This window comes from Corythoichthys intestinalis, chromosome 8, assembly GCF_030265065.1.
Source record: "Corythoichthys intestinalis isolate RoL2023-P3 chromosome 8, ASM3026506v1, whole genome shotgun sequence".
NCBI classification, from domain to species: Eukaryota; Metazoa; Chordata; class Actinopteri; order Syngnathiformes; family Syngnathidae; genus Corythoichthys; species Corythoichthys intestinalis.
The window spans coordinates 49,659,419-49,680,684 of record NC_080402.1 but is presented as its reverse complement, the minus strand read 5'-3'; the positions used below and the strand labels follow the sequence as shown (position 1 = coordinate 49,680,684).

Below are 21,266 nucleotides of genomic sequence, written 5' to 3'. Positions count from 1 at the left end.
GTGACTCGGAGTTCTCTGTCACTACGCACGGCATTGTGGGAGTTGGCGTTTTTGTTTTTGTTGACCGAACGGCTTGACATGAAGTGCCATTCGCCATGGGCGTCGACAGACATTTTTCAATGGGGCACATACACATACCCCAGAATAAATTTCACCGGTAAAATAAATGAATGAATAAAATACTTTTTAATTTTAAGTCTACATAGTATAATCATGTAAATTTGGCTGTGATAGGCGTATGAGTTGACACTTCCATGAAGCTTTTTCGTGAAATATGCTGCATACAACATGTCTATCGGGAGATACGAGTACCCAAGTTGGAAAATCGTTGTGATGTGTTATAAAGTCGTAATGTGGAATAAAAACATGGTTTTGCTACAAAGAAGGGTAGCTTATTTTAATGCTCCAACGATACATCACCAGTTGAGTGACTGGCGCTTTTTAAATCACAATCTTTTTTTTTTTGTTTTTTTCATATAAATTAACAACTCTTGAATGCAGCATCAATATTACGGTGCTTGTGTCAAACTGCCAATTTTACAGTCGACGGTGCAAATTACATCTTCGCGCCTGCTTTACAGGTTAGTGCCGGATAAACTCTCCATTCTTGTCTTTTGTTCTAACCTTTGTGTTGATGTTTGTTTGGTCGCCTATTCCCATGAATTGTGAATTTAAATGGTTCATCTTTACTCTTTAAGTATCAGGCAGTTAACTGCGGTAAACTACTCGCAAATTGAAGTAGCCGATTAGCTGCCGTCTTTTAGCTAACTGGTTGTGTATACATTGACAATTAAATGCGATTTGAGATGCTCTCACAAAAGAGCTTTATCTAATATTGTGTTAATATGATGTGTGGTATTTGAACTATATGAATGGCGGAAAATAGAAAAGGCTGAAAAAGCAGTTCTTTTCTTGCACCTCTGTTTAATATAAACTGCTGTATTTTAAGCCAAAAAACTGTTGTGTTTGATAGAACAATATATATATGATGCCATAGCAGTTTCATGGCTTATTATGCCCCCAGACTATATTTAATTTGTCCAGTTTACCCTGGAGACCCCAGTTTACAGACACTGCGCAACCGCTTTTGTTTCAACCCAGCCATAACAAGAAGGTAAGTAATTATACTTATTATTTGAAATGTCTATCATTTTTTGCTTTCGAATCATTAATATTTGTCTAATAGTTAGTTTTAAAAAGAACGACTTAAAAAAATTATTCACTCGCATATTTTAAACTTTTAAACAAATTACGTCACAATGAAAAGGATGATGTCCGTAAATAGGTCACTGATATCTACTTCATAACTGTCGCCTAATTGTATTTTTTTTTTTTTTTTGTGACTGTTGCATTTTCCCCGATATTTTAAATGATAAATAATCGATCCAAACAAAGAAAAATTGAAAAAAAAATGTCAAGTGAGCAAAATAGGTAAGTTTGCTTTATATTGCTTTTGTTACCCTTCAGGTTGCAGCTATGGCTGATATTGGGGGAGCAATTGTTTACGAGGCCACAAAAAGGCTGACGAGCTTCTTGCTAGACCATGGTTTAGCCCAGGGGTAGGAACCTTTTTGGCTGAGGAAGCCATGAACACCACATATTTTTAAATGTAATTCTGTGAGAGCCATACAATAGGTTTAAAATTAAAAATACAAGTAATATGTGCATTTTATTTGATTTCAACACTTTTAAAGTACAATAAGTCTCTGAATTATTTTTAATAACTTATAAATAATAATAAAAAAAATAGTAATGATTAAATAATATTAAAATAATTATTTTAATATTTTGTGTCCACAGAGACTGTTGTACTTACGGTTTTAAACCAGCAGGGGGAGGCGTTCGCTAAATGGCGTGCATGGGCAATAAATGTTCACATTTTAGACATTTCAGCCGTCTTGGCAGCAATGTGAGACGGACGTTGTAAACTAGTATTTTTTTCTTGTTTGAGGTGAGAAAAAGAGTATAATTTGACTGTGTATATTAGCGGATTGCTTTATTTTATGATGATTGTGATGTGTGCTGTGTGTTAATTAGAGCTGGGAATCTTTGGGCACCTAACGATTCGATTACGATTACGATTCAGAGGCTCCGATTCGATTATAAAACGATTATTGATGCACCCCCCTCCTTTAAAAAAAAAAAATATATATTTTATTTTATTTTTTATAAAGTTTTGTACATTAGTTCCAAAATTGTTCAAAAATACTCTCAGGCTAAACCAAACTATTTCAGTATCAAGTTAACATATAGCAGTAAACAAATATACAAAAATAACATTAAATAAAAAAAACTCCAGTCCCCATTCTGTATCAGCAGCTTTAAACTACATTCAATTAATTTAATGTTGTGAATCAACCGTTAAAGTTGTTAAAATTGCTCCCGTTATTCCATAATTTCCCTTTTGTCTACTCTTGACATGTGAAAGTTTTAAAACTATTTTAACCCTTTAAGGTCTGGGCCTATTTTGTCTGATTTTGCATGCCTTTGAAGTTGCCTTTATATTTCAAAGAAAGAATTGTTTACGATGGCCTGGTTTGGTCCCTTTTTTTGTGACACCTTGAACTTCATGTCCAAACTGTTGTTTCCGTCACTGACCAATTATAAATCATCATTTTGGGCCCAAAAAGACCAAAAATTTCACAATCGTTTTGTCAAAATTTTTAATTTTGATGTCCAATTGACAACCAAACATGCGTAACGAACCGTTTTGAAACTTTGTAATATTTATTCAACATGTTAGGATGAACATTCAACCAAAAAAATTTAGAATAAATAGTCTTATATTTGACAATTCAACATAAACAACAGGTATAGCATAGGCGTTTTTTGCCTTTATACATGCTCTAGTCAAAACAGGTTATATACAGCAGACTGAACAGTGAAAAAATATATACCATCTAACACAAAAAGTGTTTAGAGGCCATCTCTTTATGAGTTTAGGTATTGCGGCCCATCACCTGATGAAAACTATGTACACACAATCAAGCTTCTTGAACACACATTTATATACACAAATTGAGAAGACTGATTGTGGGAAAAAATGTATATATATATAACATTGGGGGGAAAAAAGTATTTTCAAAAATATTTACAATAAAAAAGTTAAATTTTTTTCAGGCATGCCACTCCGAAAAGCAGTTTCGTCCTGGAATTCGAAACAGGGCGACATCACACAGCCCACACTTCCATGGGGTGTTGGTCCTCTTTCCACCCTTCCATTTTCATTTCCCTTTGCTTTCATTGTCACTATAAATGTACATGAAAAAAAGTCAGTATTTATGAAAATAATAAAGTATAAAATAAAAATATATACAGCAATAAATAATAATGGAAATCTATATGTATGACAATAGAAAGAATACCATAGCTGAATATGTGCTACATCCCTAATCTTCATATAGAAAGAAGATCACCACAATTATAAATTCCTCCCTTGGATACACACAGTTCACGTACGACTTTGATCTGATATGCACATTTTATTATTATATACACAAACACACACTTATATTGCATCAAAATTAACTTTGTCATGCAATATCAAAAGAAACTTTCAAAAGAAACTTTTTCCAGCCTAAAAAAAAAAAAAGTGAGTTTGCTTACCTCTGCTCGTCGATGGCGTCACCCACGTGTTCAAATACGTCACTATCTTCACTCGAGGACTCTTCCGAAGAAGACGATGATGACGAATTTGGACCATCCTCTTCCTCAAGTTGATCAAATAGCACAATTGCTTGCGCTAAATTTAGTTTTCCGTTCATTCTCAAAGTCACACAAAGTCGCTGCTCGATCCAAACAGCCGTCGGCTCGCCACCTCGCTGCTTCAGAACACTCCTCCCTCTCGTTCGGTGGAACCTCGCATGGCAGTTATATTTATTTAAAAAACGCATTTTGTGCTTCCACTGTGACTTCGAAAGGGTTCGTTTGATTTGTGGTTTTTTCATGGAGCTTCCGTTTTGAAAAAGGACAAGAAATGATGGAAATATAGACACAAACAAATGATCCATGCAGCGTTTTAATGTTTTTTTGAGAGGACAATAAAACTATAAAACTTAAATGACAATATCTCACGTTTTAATTGGTCGATTGACTTCAAATAATAACGAGAGTAAACCGCAACTTCCGCACTTTAAAACGAGACCAACCAACGGCATGTGGGTGACGTATTTAAAACGTGAGGGCGCTTCAAAGACGACGTGCGCTGAGGACGCGCCGGCGCGTCCTTCGACTCTCAAGGGTTAAAGATAGATTCAAGTCAATATTTTACCGATTTAGGAGTATTTTAGATAAAAAGTTAATTCGGTTTGCTTGGAAGGTTCGCTACAACAGCATTGCAGGGAAGTTTACTGCTTTAAGATGGCGGCCGTTTACTAACGCCCGCATCTAGCTTTTTGCAGATGTGCTGCTACCGCTACCGAGTCTATAATCCATCTAGTCCTATATAAATGATATCTACCGTAACGTTATGTAGCTTAGCTGTACTTGTAGCAGCTTTTCGGCAGCAGTCAGGTATATTGTTGTGTTTTTTTATCTCGTGGCATGAGTTGAGCTAGAGCCGTGAGTTGAGCGTTGGCATTACCCAAGGGGCCGGTTAATGAGAAGCATAATGTTTAGCTACTCCCGCTCCGTTACGTCCCGAAGACCGCGCGGCGCGCTGAGTGTGTTGTACTTCCGCTTTACTTGGCATATTTCAATAATCGGAATTTGGATGTTTGTGAATCGTTCTCGAATCTTACACGGCCGAATCGCGAATAATCTAAGAATCGGAAATTTTGCACACCTCTAGTGTTAATATAGTTCATAAGTATGTTAATCGTTAAGTGTTGTAATGTCCGTAACTATTTGTGGGCCCTTGAAGAGGCCATCAGACAGCAGAGTAGTGACGTAGCGGGAAGCAAGGAGGAGAGGGCGTACGGCGTGAGAGCGAAGCATGTTGCGGATAACGCTGTTATTTAGTTTATTATTTCTATGGTTGCGACAATAAAGTTTGAAAGTCATCACCGACTCCTCTCCTTCCTATTTCCCCATTCGGGGCTATTACAGTATGTTTATGTGTGACTACAGATGTGTTTGTAATGGCGAGCGGACGACGAGTGAATACTAGTAGTGTCTAAAATGCAGAAGTTAAATGTTTTGTCACAAAAACCTTTATTTGTTTATTAATATAATTATGTAAGAGTCCATATTTTAGTGCGAATAAGAAATGAGCCGTCTGTGTGCAGCAATGCGAGATGGACGTTCTTTTTTTTTCCTTGTTTCAGCTGTACAAGAAAAATGAAAATAAAGCCAAATGAAATGTGAAGCAACTGACTGAAGCATTTAATCCCTGTCTGCACCACGCTACAGATCCATAGCTATTATTTCAACCGACTGCCACACGCATCATCAGACTTCAGACGTTCTCCACCGCCGCACCTGTAGTGTCCCGAATGTCGCCTGATCACTGGGTTTGCCAATGGAAAAAAGGGGGCGCTCTTTTTAACGCTTCCCCTGTGGCTCTTACGCCCGCCAGGTTTCCCCCGAGGTCCTAGCGCCGTTGCCATTACATAACGAAACTTTTTTTTTTTAATGACTGAATATTTGTCTGCGAGCCAGATGCAGCCATCAAAAGAGCCACATCTGGCTCGCGAGCCATATGTTCCCGACCCCTGGTTTAGCCTGACAGTACAACTTGGTGGGCCGAAATGGGAAGAAAGAGTTCAACGACTTAAAGCTGTTTTAAGTAACATATGGTAAGTGTGCACAATACCATAACGTTATAAACATTTTTTTTTTAAACTGTAAAGGCAACTACGGTACATTTATGTCTCACAAAATTGGATGAGTTTAAGTGACTATATTTGCTCGCTAAAAAACCCTTAAAAATTAGCAATTATTATATTATTGTTTGTTAATTATTATTATCATGATTTTTTTTTACATTTTTTTTGTATGATTGTAAATAATGTTATAAATCGTATAGGGCTGTCAACCGATTAAAAATTTTAATCGAGTTAATTTCAGCTTAAAAATTAATCGTAATTAATCGCAATTCAAACCATCTATAAAATATGCCATATTTTTCTATAAATTATTGTTGGAATGGAAAGATAAAACACAAGACGGATATATACATTCCACATACGGTACATAAGTACTGTATTTGTTTATTATACAAATAAATCAACAAGATGGCATTAACATTATTAACATTCTGTTAAAGTGATCCGTGGATAGAAAGACTTGTAGTTCTTAAAAGATAAATGTTAGTACAAGTTATAGAAATTTTATATTAAAAACCCCTCTTAATGTTTTCGTTTTAATAAAATTTGTAAAATTTTCAATCAAAAAATAAACTAGTAGCTCGCCATTGTTGATGTCAATAATTACACAATGCTCATGGTGCTGAAACCCATACAATCAGTCGCACCCAAGTGCCAGCAGAGGGCGACAAAACACCCAAAATCACAAGTAACAAGTGGACATTACACTGTGCTGTCATTTTAATCTGTTTGAGCGGGGCATGTGCGTTAAATGCGTCAAATATTTTAACATGATTAATTTAAAATTTTAATTACAGCCCGTTAACGCGATAATTTTGACGGCCCTAAAATCAATACAATGTCAATAAAAGTTAAATTAATGTCATTAAAGTTAATAAAAACAGAAATACTCTGGTTACACTCTAAAGCAGTTTTTTCCCCATAGCATTTAACTCAATGCCATTGAGAAGAATAGGTGTCCAATTCGTTAAAACTGGGACGACTGGCTATGAATGCTCATCTTTCAGTGCTATTGACGGCGCTAGATATCCAATCCATTTTGATGTATTTAAAAAAGAAAAAAAAAGAGGCAGTCAACACCTTTATATAAATCAAATTCAGAATTTAAAAAAAAAATTTATTAAGCAAGATTTTTCTCCACTTGGATGGACATGAAAAATATGAAAAACAAAAGGACTGCCACATGTCAGTCTTCCTGAACCTCAGCCTCCCCATTTCCCCCAATTTATTCTCTTATCTCCTACTCGCTCTGACCCGTGGCCCCATTCTCCGGCCCCACTTCCTGCTGGTCCCCTCCGTACTGCCCAATATTCGGCTTGTGTCCCGCGTACTTCCCAACTTCCTGGTTGTCCCCCATGTACTGCTCTACTTCCTGCCCTACCTCTTCCTTGCCCCGCTGGTACTGCTCCTATTTCTCCTTGGCCTCCTAGTGCTCTTCCACCAAACCCCCCATTTCCTGCCTCACCTGCTGTTTGCCCCCATCTCCCTCCTTGTCCTCCCCCCCTTCCTCTTTGCACCCATCCTTCTGCCCCTTGCACTACTTTACTTACACTTCGTCCCCCTTGTATTCTCCGACCTCCTCCGGGTCTCCTTATTCCTTCTCTACCTCCCTTTTGCCACCCACGTGCTGCCCCACCTCCTTCCTGTGCCATTCGTACTGCCCCTTGCCTTCCTTGCCCAACTGTTTGCCACTCTCCTTCTGTGCCACCTACTCCTGGTGCCCACCCTTCTCCCTTTCTTACATTTTCACTTCCTCCTTGTCCTCTTCCTATTGCCCCACCACTTGCGGATCCTCTTTTGGCTGCTGTGCTCACTCCTTGGGCATTTCCTAGCTCCCCTCGTACTGCACTCGCCCCACTTTGACCCCAAGGGTCCTGATGAGATTCCTTCTTGTAGCATTGAGGCGTGACTTCTCCCCCGGTGGAACAGCTGATGCACTCCATGGCGTTGGTGTTAGCATCTTCTGGTTGGTCACAGCGGAAGATCTTTCCCAAGCCACCTCTGCCAAGATGCCTCCCGAGGTTGAGCAGGGCTCTGGCCAGTCGTTTATCAGGCATAGAGTTGCCTGCCCACAACGTTTTGACATTCAGCAACTTGGAGAAGACGAGGACATATTCTTTCCAATCCCGGATACGCTCTAGGAGTTTAAGGATGCTCAAGACGTTCCTTTCGCTAGCACACCGGCTTTCGCAGGGTGCCGTGTACACGTACAACACTAATAGACCCGATTTGTCCTTATCGTCAGCCCAGCTGTCAAACCTCTCCAGAACACGATATTCGGCATGGTCGGCCCGGTTGCCTTCCACAGCCCCGGGGCAGATCATCGCCACTTCATGCCATGTCATGGATTTGCGCCTGCATGCTTTCAGAACATCCTGCCACGGCACCTCTGCCCTGGGACAACGCTGCACCACGTCGGGCCACCTTAGCAGAGTGGCGGCCACCACGTTGTCACCGGCGTAGATGCCGCACTGCAAGATGGTGTTCTTCACATTCTGGCCCAGGTCGCTCACTTTAGTGAGGTCGTAGGTGCCCGGATCGGCGCCAGGTGGAACACTCACAGCCATACTGAACATGGGCATCTTGCTAAGACATTAAACAAACAGAGTTAACAAAAAGTGCATCCTCACACAAGCGATATTTAAAATGTTCTCACATAATGGAATTCATATTAAACAAACATCTGGTCTGATGTCTTGTTAAAGAGTTTTTTAAAATGCTAATTTGAACATATTAAGGAAAGTCTCATTTAGGCATTCATGTACTTTGAATGAGATGTGAAATCTTAAATGCCTTTAGGTTTCTCTGAAAGGGCCAAAACAGGCTCTGCAAAGAGAATGAAAACAGACAAATCAAGGAAATCCTCCTACTCCTGTATAAGTAATTTGTGAGCTGTGGGTACTTTGCCTATTAATGTGAGTTTCTGCCAAGAAACTGCATGACAGCTTTAAAACGAGTGATTGAGCACCTAATAAATGTATGGGTAAGCTATTGGTTGTCAGACAGCCATGAGGTCACATTTCACCATTTTTGGAGTCAACAGGGAGGACCACAAGGGTGAAGTTCACATCCTTTATCAAAGGCCTGCAAGGAATCTTATTTGTTCCCAAAATTACAATCTTTTGGATGGTGATGTCAGACCTTATATCTCCCGGACCCATCTACCCTACTTTGGTTTTTACTGACTCCAGTGGCCCGATTACTTCCGGCAGCATGATAGCCTTCACCCGCCACAATTTTTATGGTTTAAAGTTTTCTTGCAGCCTCTTCCAGATGTCACCATTACAAAGCCTAATCATTTATCACCACGCCTGTCTTATATTTATCCTGCATCAGTACTGGGTGGAATCTGCCATGTTGGTTCTGGGACTCTGGATATGGTACAGATGTTCCATTTCACCATTCCTGCTACCTTGTAATGCTTCTCCATGTATATATTGCCTGTCAGATTCTTACATCCTGCTCTGATGTACTGGACTGCACTTCCTTAAAAAACCTGCACTCTATTGTTGTTGTTGTTTTTTTAGGGTGTGTTCTTGTGCTGCCATGATTAATGCCTCAATACTGTTTTTCAATCCATCTTTTTCCAGTTACTGACTGTGTGTTTTGTCAATCTTATCCACTTCTTCAATTTGTCATTGGTGCATGCCATTCAGGAGATTTTCTTTCCATTGCTGTTCATTTGGCATCTTCTGCATAATCTTTTATTGTTGCCTGAGGCGTTCAATCAGCTGGTTAGCCTGGAACTCCAGACTCACCGCAGTTCCAGCTATAGAATCTGGCGACCGTTCCGCGGATCAAATTCCCAGGGTGGAGCAAGACACAGCAAACAGACAGTGGAGTGGACCAATCAGCAATGGGCGGACGTGACGTTGGTAAAGCGACAAGAAACTCTAGCACGAGGACGTAAACATACAAGGAGAGCGGAGAAGTTTATTCAACACGGCTCGCGCGAGACAGACTGTTGGTTTTAGTGACTCAATGTGTTTTTGGTCATTTAAAACTGAATTTACCGCAGATAGGAGCATATACTCGGCTCTCCCGTTCGCCATCTGTGTTGTTGTGGAGAGGACTTCCGACGCGCAAGAGTGACGTTGCTAGTTAAGAACACGTCAGGCAAATAAACAAATTTGATTGCACGGACGATTTTGTTCAGGCTTGAGAGGCCAATAAGGAGCTGGGTCCCAGACTCTATAGCTGGAACAGCGGTGAGTCTGGAGTTCCAGGCTATCAGTTAGTCGTCCTTTCGTGTATTTATGGAAACATGTTGTTTCCTCCTGGATCGTATTTGTGACGCACTAGTCTTCGACCCTCATCTTCCTACTTTGTGTGCAGCTTCAGGAGGTTACACTTGGTGTGGAACCCTTGCCGCTTTGCTGAATGTACTCACGTTTGCACTTTGAACCTGCGGTTGTGAAGAAAGAAGGTCACATTAGTGCGTTAACATTAGCATAAAGATGTGAAAAAAGTAGTTGAGGTCTCATCAAGCGTACTTGTGGAGAATTTCATCTACCAACGTGGCCAATTTGTTCTGATCAATAGCCATCGTCCTTGTTGTCGTCGTGATGATCAACAGCGCCACCAAATGCCAACGCACTATCGCCATCTGCACATAGATAAGACACAGAAAGATGTGTTGCTCATTGAAGCTATTCTTATGTGAAGATGCACGTTGTCAGTGGATGTGTTGAAAGGATGAGGACAACAGTTGGTGAGTGTAGTATTTGAACAGAGGTATTTGAGAATTATTCTATACAGTTAAAACTGTAGTGAATTGTTTTCACAGAGATGTGCTATTTGTAAACACGTGACTTTTCAAAGAGAGAGACACTGCAGAGCAGGCATCCGGCATCCGGCCGGCAATGCTGCACAGCAGGGCATCTCCCATCTCTTGACATGTGGGGGCTGCCCTTCTTATTGGCCACTGGCCAGGTAGCAGAAACCAAGTTCTCAGGGATATATGAAGAAAGTTTGGGTGGGGGACAGGACGCTCTTCTTCTCACCTAACCTAGGGATGATACAGCTGTTTGATTAGGGTTTATTAGGAGACACAAGATTTCTGTGCGAATAAAGCCTCCGCTTGTTCAGATAGAACAGTGCATTGACATGCAGTCAGGGGAGGCAGAGCCTCACCTGTCAGTCATGGAAAAAAAATAAAAATGTAGTTATAATGTATAATACATTTTAATTTTTGTCATTTGATAAGTATTTATAAATAGTTTTCCATTCGAATCCAATAGGAAAACATGTTTCCCTCCAATTTAGAATATAATTATCGCATGCTCCATAACTCCTGTTCAACCAGGAAGGAGATGCGCTGTGAGGTCGGTTCTTGCTGTGCCACTTGGCACGCGGTGTAATCTCTCAGTAACCCTATTGGTATGCATGGGAAATAGTCGCTGTGCAAACACTAGTGATAGGCCCTGTATTTCCATAATCTCGGTAATGTATGAAATGTTTTTCTGAATAATTTTAAAAACTGTTGCATTAGTTATAAAACAGCTGTGAATAATTCACTCCGTGAGGCCTGCCGCACGGGACGGCAGAGGGCGCCTATTATAAGCGGACTATGAGTCTGTGCACTAATGCGCTGTCTTGATTGTTCTCTAACGAAGAAGACAAATGAAAGAAGAAAAAACGTAACTTGCTCTTTTCGAGTGGTACACGTGAAAAAACTGACTGTGTGGATGTCCTATGAGAAACCGCATTTTCTGCTTCCCGTCCTCTGTTTTGAACGAGTGGCAGTGTCTGTACACAAAATGGATATTGCGATATGACGAATTTGCATAGAAGCTTTAAAAAGCACGAATAATCAGCCACTCATGTTAAAAGTCAGCGCTAAAAACTTTTCATCATTAAAAAAAATCTGAACATACAGTTGGAAGAGGACTATTCAAGGATGGCTTTCATTCTAGCCAGTGATCTGTATTGAAACACAGACTTTCAACACTGAAGAACAACAATGTGGACCTTTTCAAAAAATAGATTTCTAGTATATTTTTGTTCAGATGGATCGTCGCATTGGTTTCCTGTACAAGTAAAGGTAAAACCATAAAGTTATTTATTTTAGCTTGAAATAAGTTAAATTTGAATTATATATATATATAAGGGCTGTCCCAAACGCCTAATTTCCTCCCGATTAGTCAGCTGACTATTTTTAAGATTAGTCGACTAATAATTTTTAAAAATTATTTTTATTATTATTATTACTTTAATAATGAAATTTTTGTTGAAGCTTATTAATTCACAAAAAACATTTTGGAACACCTAAATTCTTTATTAACATATAAATAAAAAAATATCAATAATAAATCACAAACAATGAGGTCAAATGCTGCTGGCATTAACTAGTGCAAAAAAATGTTATCGGAAACACTGAGACCTCACCTCTTTAACAGGAGTCAAAACAATTCTTACTCTTTTTGTGGTAGGTCATTGTCGATATTGTTCTAACTGTTAAAATGAATTGCAATGTCCCGGACAACCATTTTCAGAATACTTTGTGTCAGTTCTGATGCTTTTTCTGGTGTGCATTCCGCTTTTTTTGGGGGGGGGGGTTCAACTTTTGTTTGTTTTAACCTGAAAATAACCACACATATTACCACAATTATTTTGAATGAGAGGCACACATACTCACAGAAACAAAAATTAAATATATAGTATTAATTTTATAGTATACCACGATATGTGTATACACAATGATACTTTATAATATAAAGTAACTAACATTAGTGCAGTCATGGATTAGAGTAAGCAGGCCAGTGCTGTTTCCATATATATTTTTATTATATATATATACGGGATATATGTATATATTTTCCGCAATTGGGAGCTTCCATGATCCTAATAAATAAATAAATAAATAAATAAAAATTTCATTATATAATTATATATATATATATTAATTATTTTATTAAATAAAAATGCACGTTGATACGACACACATAAAGGTAACTTCCATTTTAAAAAATCGTTAGAAAGTGGTATGGACTTACAATCCGCTAGCTTGTTGTTTCTTGTTGTCTTCGAAAATTATACTTGGGTGACGGCTCTTCAAATGTTCTTTCATAGCCAACGTGCTACCGTGGTATGCGAGCTCAGCTTAGCAAAGAGTACACACAGTGGCACCCTCCAGATTTCCTTGAAATAATTCCAGGCTCTGGCTATTCTGGTCCGCTTTTTTTCCTTTATGCCACTTTTATGTGTGACCAATTCTGCCCTTTTTGGTAATTGGCGGTGTTTTCAACTCCTCGCCGTAGTGAGGAGTGAACCGGTGATTTACTTGGCTCGTTGTCGTCAGTTCGTCCGATTTCCTCCTCAGGAAGGCGGCGGCGTGCATAAAAACACCGAGAAGCGTCGGATGCCTCTTTATGAATACTTTTGTTGACCAAAACAAAAACGTGGGGGATCCAGCCACTGAACTCCGTGCTACCCGTACACTTTCCCAACTCACTGATCTCGCTCCCTCTCTCTCGCTTGCCCACTTTCTTCCTCTTTGCTCAATCTGACAATGCCGGTCACATTGAAATAATTGCATTGCGAGCGCCCGCCATTCTACTTTACTATACTTTATTGTAACTTTATCCGCATATAATTTTTTAAAAACCCATCATTACCCGTCGACGGTATGTTTTGCCCGTCGACGCATTTACGTCATCGATATGTATATATATATGTGTGTGTGTGTGTGTGTGTGTGTGTGTGTGTATATATATGTATGTGTATATATATATATATGTATGTGTATATATATATATATATGTGTATATACATATGGCGGAAAATACTAAGATGACTACTTGAAGTTCCGTTCTGAGACCCCCAATTTGGCCAACTTAACAAATTGTCCGATAGTCATGTGTGATACATCATTGGCAGCTTAAAATCTCAATTTTCTGGCGGAAGAAAAATTTAGAACAGGAGGGCATTTAAAAAAAAGAATAATTTAAACAGCGAAACCCTATCTGGAGGTGAGAGCATGAAAGAGCAGAATTAAAGACGCCATAACTTTAACGAGATATTATCGCGTACTTAACTTGTTTCGATCCAAAAACTCCATGTCGCATGTATCACTGAGTGTCAAGACACAGCTGTGAACGGCCACAGCTGGATTCTTTGGGTGAAACATGGTAATATAACAAGGGTCACGATGCAGAAATCGCGGACATCAAGAAGTGATTTTCTTTTTCATTTTAAACGTTTTATTTCAATTTTTCTTTGTTTGGATCGATTATTTATCATCTAACGGAGAAAATGCAACAGTCACAAAAAAAAAAATACAATTAAGCGATAGTTAGGAGGTAGATATCCATGACTCTTTTACAAACACCATTTTTTTCACTGTGACCTAATTTGTTTAAAAGTTTAAAATATGCGAGTGAATATTTTTTTTAAGTGTTTAAAAAAAAATTTTTTTTAATTTTTTAAAATATTAGACATCAATTAATGATTCTATGCTAAAAATGACAGACATTTTGAATAATAAATATAATTAATTACCTTCGTTTTATGGCTGGGTTGAAACAAAAGCGATTGCGCGACGTCAGTAAACGGGGGTTTCCAGGGTAAAACGGACAAATTAAAAATAGTTCGGGGGCTTAATGCGCCATGAATCTGCTATGGCAGCATATAGACATATTGTCCTATCAAACACAACAGTTCTTTTGGCATGAAATACAGCAGTTTATTTTAAAACCCCTGGGTGTTATTTGTCCATTTTTTGGCTTTTTTCGTTTTTTTCTGTGTTTAAAAGGAAAAAAAGCATTTGAAAAAATACACTAGGGAGCTGATATTTCCTGCAGGATACTAAATCATGTAGAAGTTCGAAATGGCACCATCCGGGAATTTCTAACTTATTGCAAACAGGCTGGGAAGATTTGCACTAAACTCTTGTTATTTTGCCATATTTTGGCTCATTGAAACCCATTATAAATCATGATTTTTGATATGCTGTAAACCTGATGTGTTATAATGCATTTTCCGTGATTATTGATGCAATCGCTTCTTTGGCGAGTCAAAAACATGCAAAAAGAGGAATTTGTGTGTTGTCACCCAAAAGTCACTAGTTGGAGCCATAGGCCAATACATGAATTTGCGTGCGAAACTCAATACAGATTAGTCAAAAATTAATGCGATAAAAACGGTTGGCATTACAAAAAAATTGGTGTTTGTGTCTGAGCTCACTTTCAGTCTATTTGGGCATGCATATTTGCAATTTTACACGTGTGCACGGGACAATAAACCGGTACTTCCCGGAAATGCAAAAAAACCAAAACAAAAAAACACGTGTTTATTGTTGTCGTTTGAATTTCAACTCTTATTGGTTGGGTGTTTGAATTTCTTTACTCTCATTGGTTCTGGGCATTTTTGGAGTCTTTGTTCTCACGAGGATCACCATTTTGCATTTCTTCCAACACAACTGTGATCGATGGCGGCGAGAAGTATTTCACTGCAGAACACGATTCGGATGGTGTTAGAAAATCCTGATTCCGACGACGACCTTCGTTCGGACGCTTCTTCGGAGAGCGCAGAAGACATTGAAGAAATTCTTCCGGACTTTCGATGCCGGAGGAGGACGACTTTGATGACGAGAAATGGGAAATGGTTGACAACATAATGACGGAGATGAAAGCGGGGAGCAGAAGGCGGGGGCACGGACTTTACCACGTTGAGGCGGATGACGAAAATGACGGCGATCGAGGCAATGACGAAAGTGAGTAAGCACATGTTTTGCATATCAAGGTTTGTCTGGTAAAAGCTGATCAAAGATCAAAGCTGTTATTGTTGTGCGTGCTTGTGATTTGCAGGCCTGTGCCACATACTCCTGCCGCTGGCGCACACTCAGGTGGCTAATGTGTGAGTTTTTTCACATGCCGGACATTTCGTCCTTCAGCGCATTTGTGCTGTTCACGGAGATCTACCCTGAGTGGAACGTAAAGAAAAGCTACAAGCGCCGACTATTTCTTGAGGAACTTGGCAAGGCTCTAATTCGGCCAGAAGTTCTAAAACGGGAACCACCGCCTTTTGCCGAAGGCTTGGGAGAGCAGCGAGCTGGACCCACGTCCAAGCGCAAACAATGTGGCCTTTGCGCAAAGCCACTTCGGGCTTCGAACATAATAATAAATAATAATACATTTTATTTATAACGCACTTTACATTTGAAAAACAAATCTCAAAGTGCACATCATGAATTCTGTATATGGTTATTATGTTAACTGTTATATTGTATATATGTTTTGTAAAATTGTTAACATAAATTCTATCATCAAATCAGTTGTGTCACTTTGTCACAGTCTTGTTCTTAAAAAATCTATTGTTACGACTTTTACTTATCCAATGATGTAATTATGTAATATAAAATACTTTAGTTTGATTTATGTATACCCTATATAGCAGGGGTGGGCAAACTGGTCCTCGAGGGCCGCAGTGGGTCCTGGTCTTTGTTCCAACTGACCCAGCACAGATAGTTTAACCAATGCAGTTTCAGCAGAAATGCAAAGCACCTGACTGCAATCGACTGATTGCACTTGTAAAACAGCAGATTGGTGAAAAGGTGTCCTCTTAATGGGTTGCAACAAAAACCCGCACCCACTGCGGCCCTTTGTGGAATAGTTTGCCCACCCCTGCTATATAGCATAGTTAGTTTTGCTATTAGGATAATGCTGCTATTATTGTCCATAGGAGGCAAAAAAAAAAAAAACTTTATATGTGTAGATAGGTCTGATGCCACTGAATATTGTGAGTGGTTGAAAGTGAAAAAATATTCAGAAATGACTTAGTTATCACACTTCAAAGGAAAAGCCATTTTTTGGACAAAATCACAAGGGTTTAGTGTAAATGAGAAAACTGCAATTGTGTAAAAACTGGGCATGCATAAAAAATTTGGTTGTTACGACTTGTGGACTTATTCAAGCCTCTAACTATGTCATATGGAATATTCAAATTAGACTTTTGTTTTATATATATATATATATATACAGCATAGTTACTTTTGCTATTAGGATAATGCTGCTATTATTGTCCATAGGGGGCATTAAAACAAAAAATATTTTAAAAAACTACATATGTGTAGATAGGTCTGATGCCACTGAACATTTTGAGTGGTTGAAAGTGAAAAAATATTCAGAAATGACTTAGTTATCACACTTCAAAGGAAAAGCCATTTTTTGGACAAAATCACAAGAGTTTAGTGTAAATGAGAAAACTGCAAATGTGTAAAAACTGGGCATGCATAAAAAATTTGGTTGTTACGACTTGTGGACTTATTCAAGCCTCTAACTATGTCATATGGAATATTCAAATTAGACTTTTGTTTTTTATATATATACAGCATAGTTACTTTTGCTATTAGGATAATGCTGCTATTATTGTCCATAGGGGGCATTAAAAATATAAAAAACTATATATGTGTAGATAGGTCTGATGCCACTGAACATTTTGAGTGGTTGAAAGTGAAAAAATATTCAGAAATGACTTAGTTATCACATTTCAAAGGAAAAGCCATTTTTTGGACAAAATCACAAGAGTTTAGTGTAAATGAGAAAACTGCAAATGTGTAAAAACTGGGCATGCATAAAAAAATCTGTTGTTATGCCTTAAGGACTTATTCAAGCCTCTAACTATGTGATATGTAATATTCAAATTAGACTTTTGTTTTTTATATATATATATATACAGCATCATTAATTTTGCTATTCGGATAATGCTACTATTATAGTCCGTAGGGGGCATTAAAAAAAAAAAAAAAAAAAAAAAACTATATGTGTAGATAGGTCTGATGGCACTGAACATTTTGAGTGGTTGAAAGTGAAAAAATATTCAGAAATGACTTAGTTATCACATTTCAAAGGAAAAGCCATTTTTTGGACAAAATCACAAGAGTTTAGTGTAAATGAGAAAACTGCAAATGTGTAAAAACTGGGCATGCATAAAAAAATCTGTTGTTATGCCTTAAGGACTTATTCAAGCCTCTAACTATGTGATATGTAATATTCAAATTAGACTTTTGTTTTTTATATATATACAGCATCATTAATTTTGCTATTCGGATAATGCTACTATTATAGTCCGTAGGGGGCATTAAAAAAAAAAAAAAAAAAAAAAACTATATGTGTAGATAGGTCTGATGCCACTGAACATTTTGAGTGGTTGAAAGTGAAAAAATATTCAGAAATGACTTGGTTATCACATTTCAAAGGAAAAGCCATTTTTTGGACAAAATCACAAGAGTTTAGTGTAAATGAGAAAACTGCAAATGTGTAAAAACTGGGCATGCATAAAAAAATCGGTTGTTATGACTTAAAGACTTATTCAAGCCTCTAACTATGTGATATGTAATATTCAAATTAGACTTTTGTTTTTTATATATATACAGCATAATTAGTTTTGCTATTTGGATAATGCTACTATTATTGTCCATAGGGGGCATTGAAAAATAAAAAATAAAAAAACTTTATATGTGTAGATAGGTCTGATGGCACTGAACATTTCGAGTGGTTGAAAGTGAAAAAAATATTCAGAAATGACTAAGTTATCACACTTCAAAGGAAAAGCCATTTTTGGGACAAAATCACAGGAATTTAGTCAAAATAAAATAACGCCCAAGGGATAGAGGGTTGCAAGAGCAGAAACTGCTCTTTCAGTCTTGTCTGTGTTTTCCGCCATATATACGTATATATTACTTGTGTGTTTGTAAATCTGACTGGAAGTCATTGCCTCACTCGTCATGAACCTTATCGCATATCACTGAATAATCGTGTACGCTTTTTCATTCCTACATTACCTCCCCTTGGCGACCGGGCGGTGAGTCTCCAACAGGTTACAAAAAATACTCAACATGGGAACATCCAGGCCTGCTTCACATTGGTGTTGCTAGACAACTCCTCTGGAAAGTGATTGTCAAATAGGACTGTACCCTTCATGTCAGTTTGGGTTGCAGTTCCTGTTTACATCGCTTCAGCAAAAGTTTTTGGTTGCTCAGTGTATGTAGAGTGATTATGCTTGCTCTAGTTTTCGAAGGTTCGTTAATAAAAATAAACACTATCAAAAACTTGATTGACTTACTCCAGAAAGAAATACAAAATGTATTAGATGATTTGTTTTGTATTTACAATACTTTTCTGGTAATAGGGTTGCAAATTTGGACTAATGTTACCTTTTTCTCAGGAATAGAAGCTATTTGCCTATCCAGCTGTTACAGTTGACCAAGAGGGAAAACTACTTATGTAAATAATAATTAAAGAAAATATAGAACAAATATGTCTTACTCTGGTCATATGCATGACAAGATTGCATGAAACACTCATTTACAGCTCATTATATATATATATATATTTTTTTTTTTTTAAAATAGAAAAAAGACATAATTTTGCTCAACTCTTTTTGGAAAATTGAAGATGTAATTTCTATTGGAATCATTATCATGCTAGAGACATTTTGTGCTTGTAAAAAAAATTAGTTTGCAAAAAAAATACAAATATTTTCGGAGTTGCGCAAATGTCTCTTGTGCTTGCAAATGTGTGACTTCTGTTGCATAGGTGTGAAACTGAGACCTAAAACTTTTTTTTAACATTTATTTTTCATAAGGTAAGACTATCTCGTCAAAACACACACACATAAATAAATATACTTATGCATACATACACATATATAATACATAAGCCTGTCACAATCAACTTGAAGCAACTTTAAATTAAAATATCTCAAGAAAAAGGCAGATAAATGATATTAGTTATTTACTTACTGTGACTAATTAGTCCATTAATTTTGTTTTAAATCACCCAATTCCATCCGGTAATGTAGTGGACTAATGCCAATTTGCGTTAACACTGCATCTCTGCTTACCTTTTGACGTTTTCTGCGTAATTATTGGCAAAAGAAAGAAATGAACATTGCCATGGTGCTGCTTCAAATTGAGGAGTGAACTACAAAGAAAACATTGAGATGAAGAGAACCTAGAAATAATAATAAAGTACAATTAGTTTTTTTTCACCTTCGTTGCTGGAGGATGAAGACGATGTAGTGCTTGTTTTCTTGTGAGAGAGTAAGATGTTTGATGTGTGCCTGTGGGGAGGGGAGGCCTAAAGAGGAAGTTCCTCACCTCATCATTATCATATTTCATAATATCTCTCACCCAAACTGATGATCCCATCAGCAAGTGATCATTGGGTAATTCGCTTCCATCCCTCCCAGTTGAAACGGATTGGACGTCACTGGCCGTCTGTGGCAGCCAATGCCAGGCAACAAGTTAATTTTGGGGCATTTCACGTCATTTCCTGTTGATTGTCAGTCATTTTCTTTTACTTTTGGGACATTTACACATCACTTTGTGTTGATTTTGGGTTACTGAAAGGGAAGTGACTCACGAATGCCCACAAAAGACTGTGAATCCTCTGGTTTCAGTGCCATTGACGGCGATAGACGTCCAATCCAGTCAAAATGAATTGGATGTCTAGCACTGTCAATGGCAGCCAGTGAGCTAACATAGACACTACTCGAATAAAAGATTTTGGTAGCATCCTGTTGCGCCCTTTTTTTCTTTCTTAGACTGGGACTTTTTTTAAAAACCATATATCAATTCTTGGTGAGAGCATTTCGATAACCTTTTGGGCTGCAAACTGTCGCGATACATCACCTTTTCGATATATTCGATATATATGGACCGGGCACGGGCCAGATGTACTGCAAATTTCGGCCCAACTTCGTAAAACAGATCCGCACCAGTTTCTTTTTGAACAATGGTAGGGAGTCACTTGCCGGATCAGCTACCAGTTTTGGGCCAGAAATGGTCCAAAGTAGCAGACACTACAATACATTAATGTATGGCCCGGATCTGGCACACATGTGTGGTGTTTTTTTTGTGTGCAATGATAATAAAAGGAAATCTAATCTGATCTAATCTAATCTAAATGTAACGTGTTTATATTGCAAATGAAATTTGTCTATTAAAAGCAATAATTACAATACTTCTTTTTCATGCCATTTATTAATGCTAACATATTAATGCAATATACAACAATATAACAATACAACATTGTTTTTTCTCAAAACATTTTAATTGGAACAAGCAACTCCACATTAAAAATGACCCATTTTTAGACTGTAAACAACATATTGTATTTGTTAAGGTTCTGGGGTAATGGGGGACCTAAGCCCAGAGACAGAGGCAAACAGGCAGTGGTAACAAGAGTTCATATCAGACAGTTATTGTGTCTTGTCCATATGTGGTGTTTTACTGGAATGAAAAAAAAAATGCCAATCTTGACTGGACAAAGGTTTGGAATTTACAAAAATAAAATAATAATAGGTGCTTTTTAAAAATATTGTTCACAGGGTCTATCCATGCAGAGCATATTTGAAAAAGCATATTGACATCATCAGTTGTCAAGAAAGCTCACAAACAGTTTGCTGAAGACATGTCAACAAAGCACATGGATTACTGGAACCATGTCCTATGGTCTGGTGAGATGTTTGTGTGTGTATATATATATGTATATATATATG

General features: G+C 37.9%; 1 protein-coding gene across 1 annotated transcript; it reads right to left on the bottom strand.

Annotated features, from left to right (window-relative positions):
• Nucleotides 1-7,005: 7,005 nt before the first annotated feature.
• On the bottom strand, nt 7,006-19,831 carry LOC130921089 (uncharacterized). Its single transcript, XM_057844731.1, has 5 exons — nt 19,756-19,831; nt 10,259-10,371; nt 10,156-10,170; nt 7,316-8,351; nt 7,006-7,065 (listed from the first exon to the last, which is right to left on the bottom strand). The coding sequence occupies exons 2-5, from the start codon at nt 10,369-10,371 to the stop codon at nt 7,006-7,008; spliced, it is 1,224 nt and encodes a 407-aa protein (XP_057700714.1). The 5' UTR covers nt 19,756-19,831.
• Between the last annotated feature and the right edge of the window lie 1,435 nt (nt 19,832-21,266).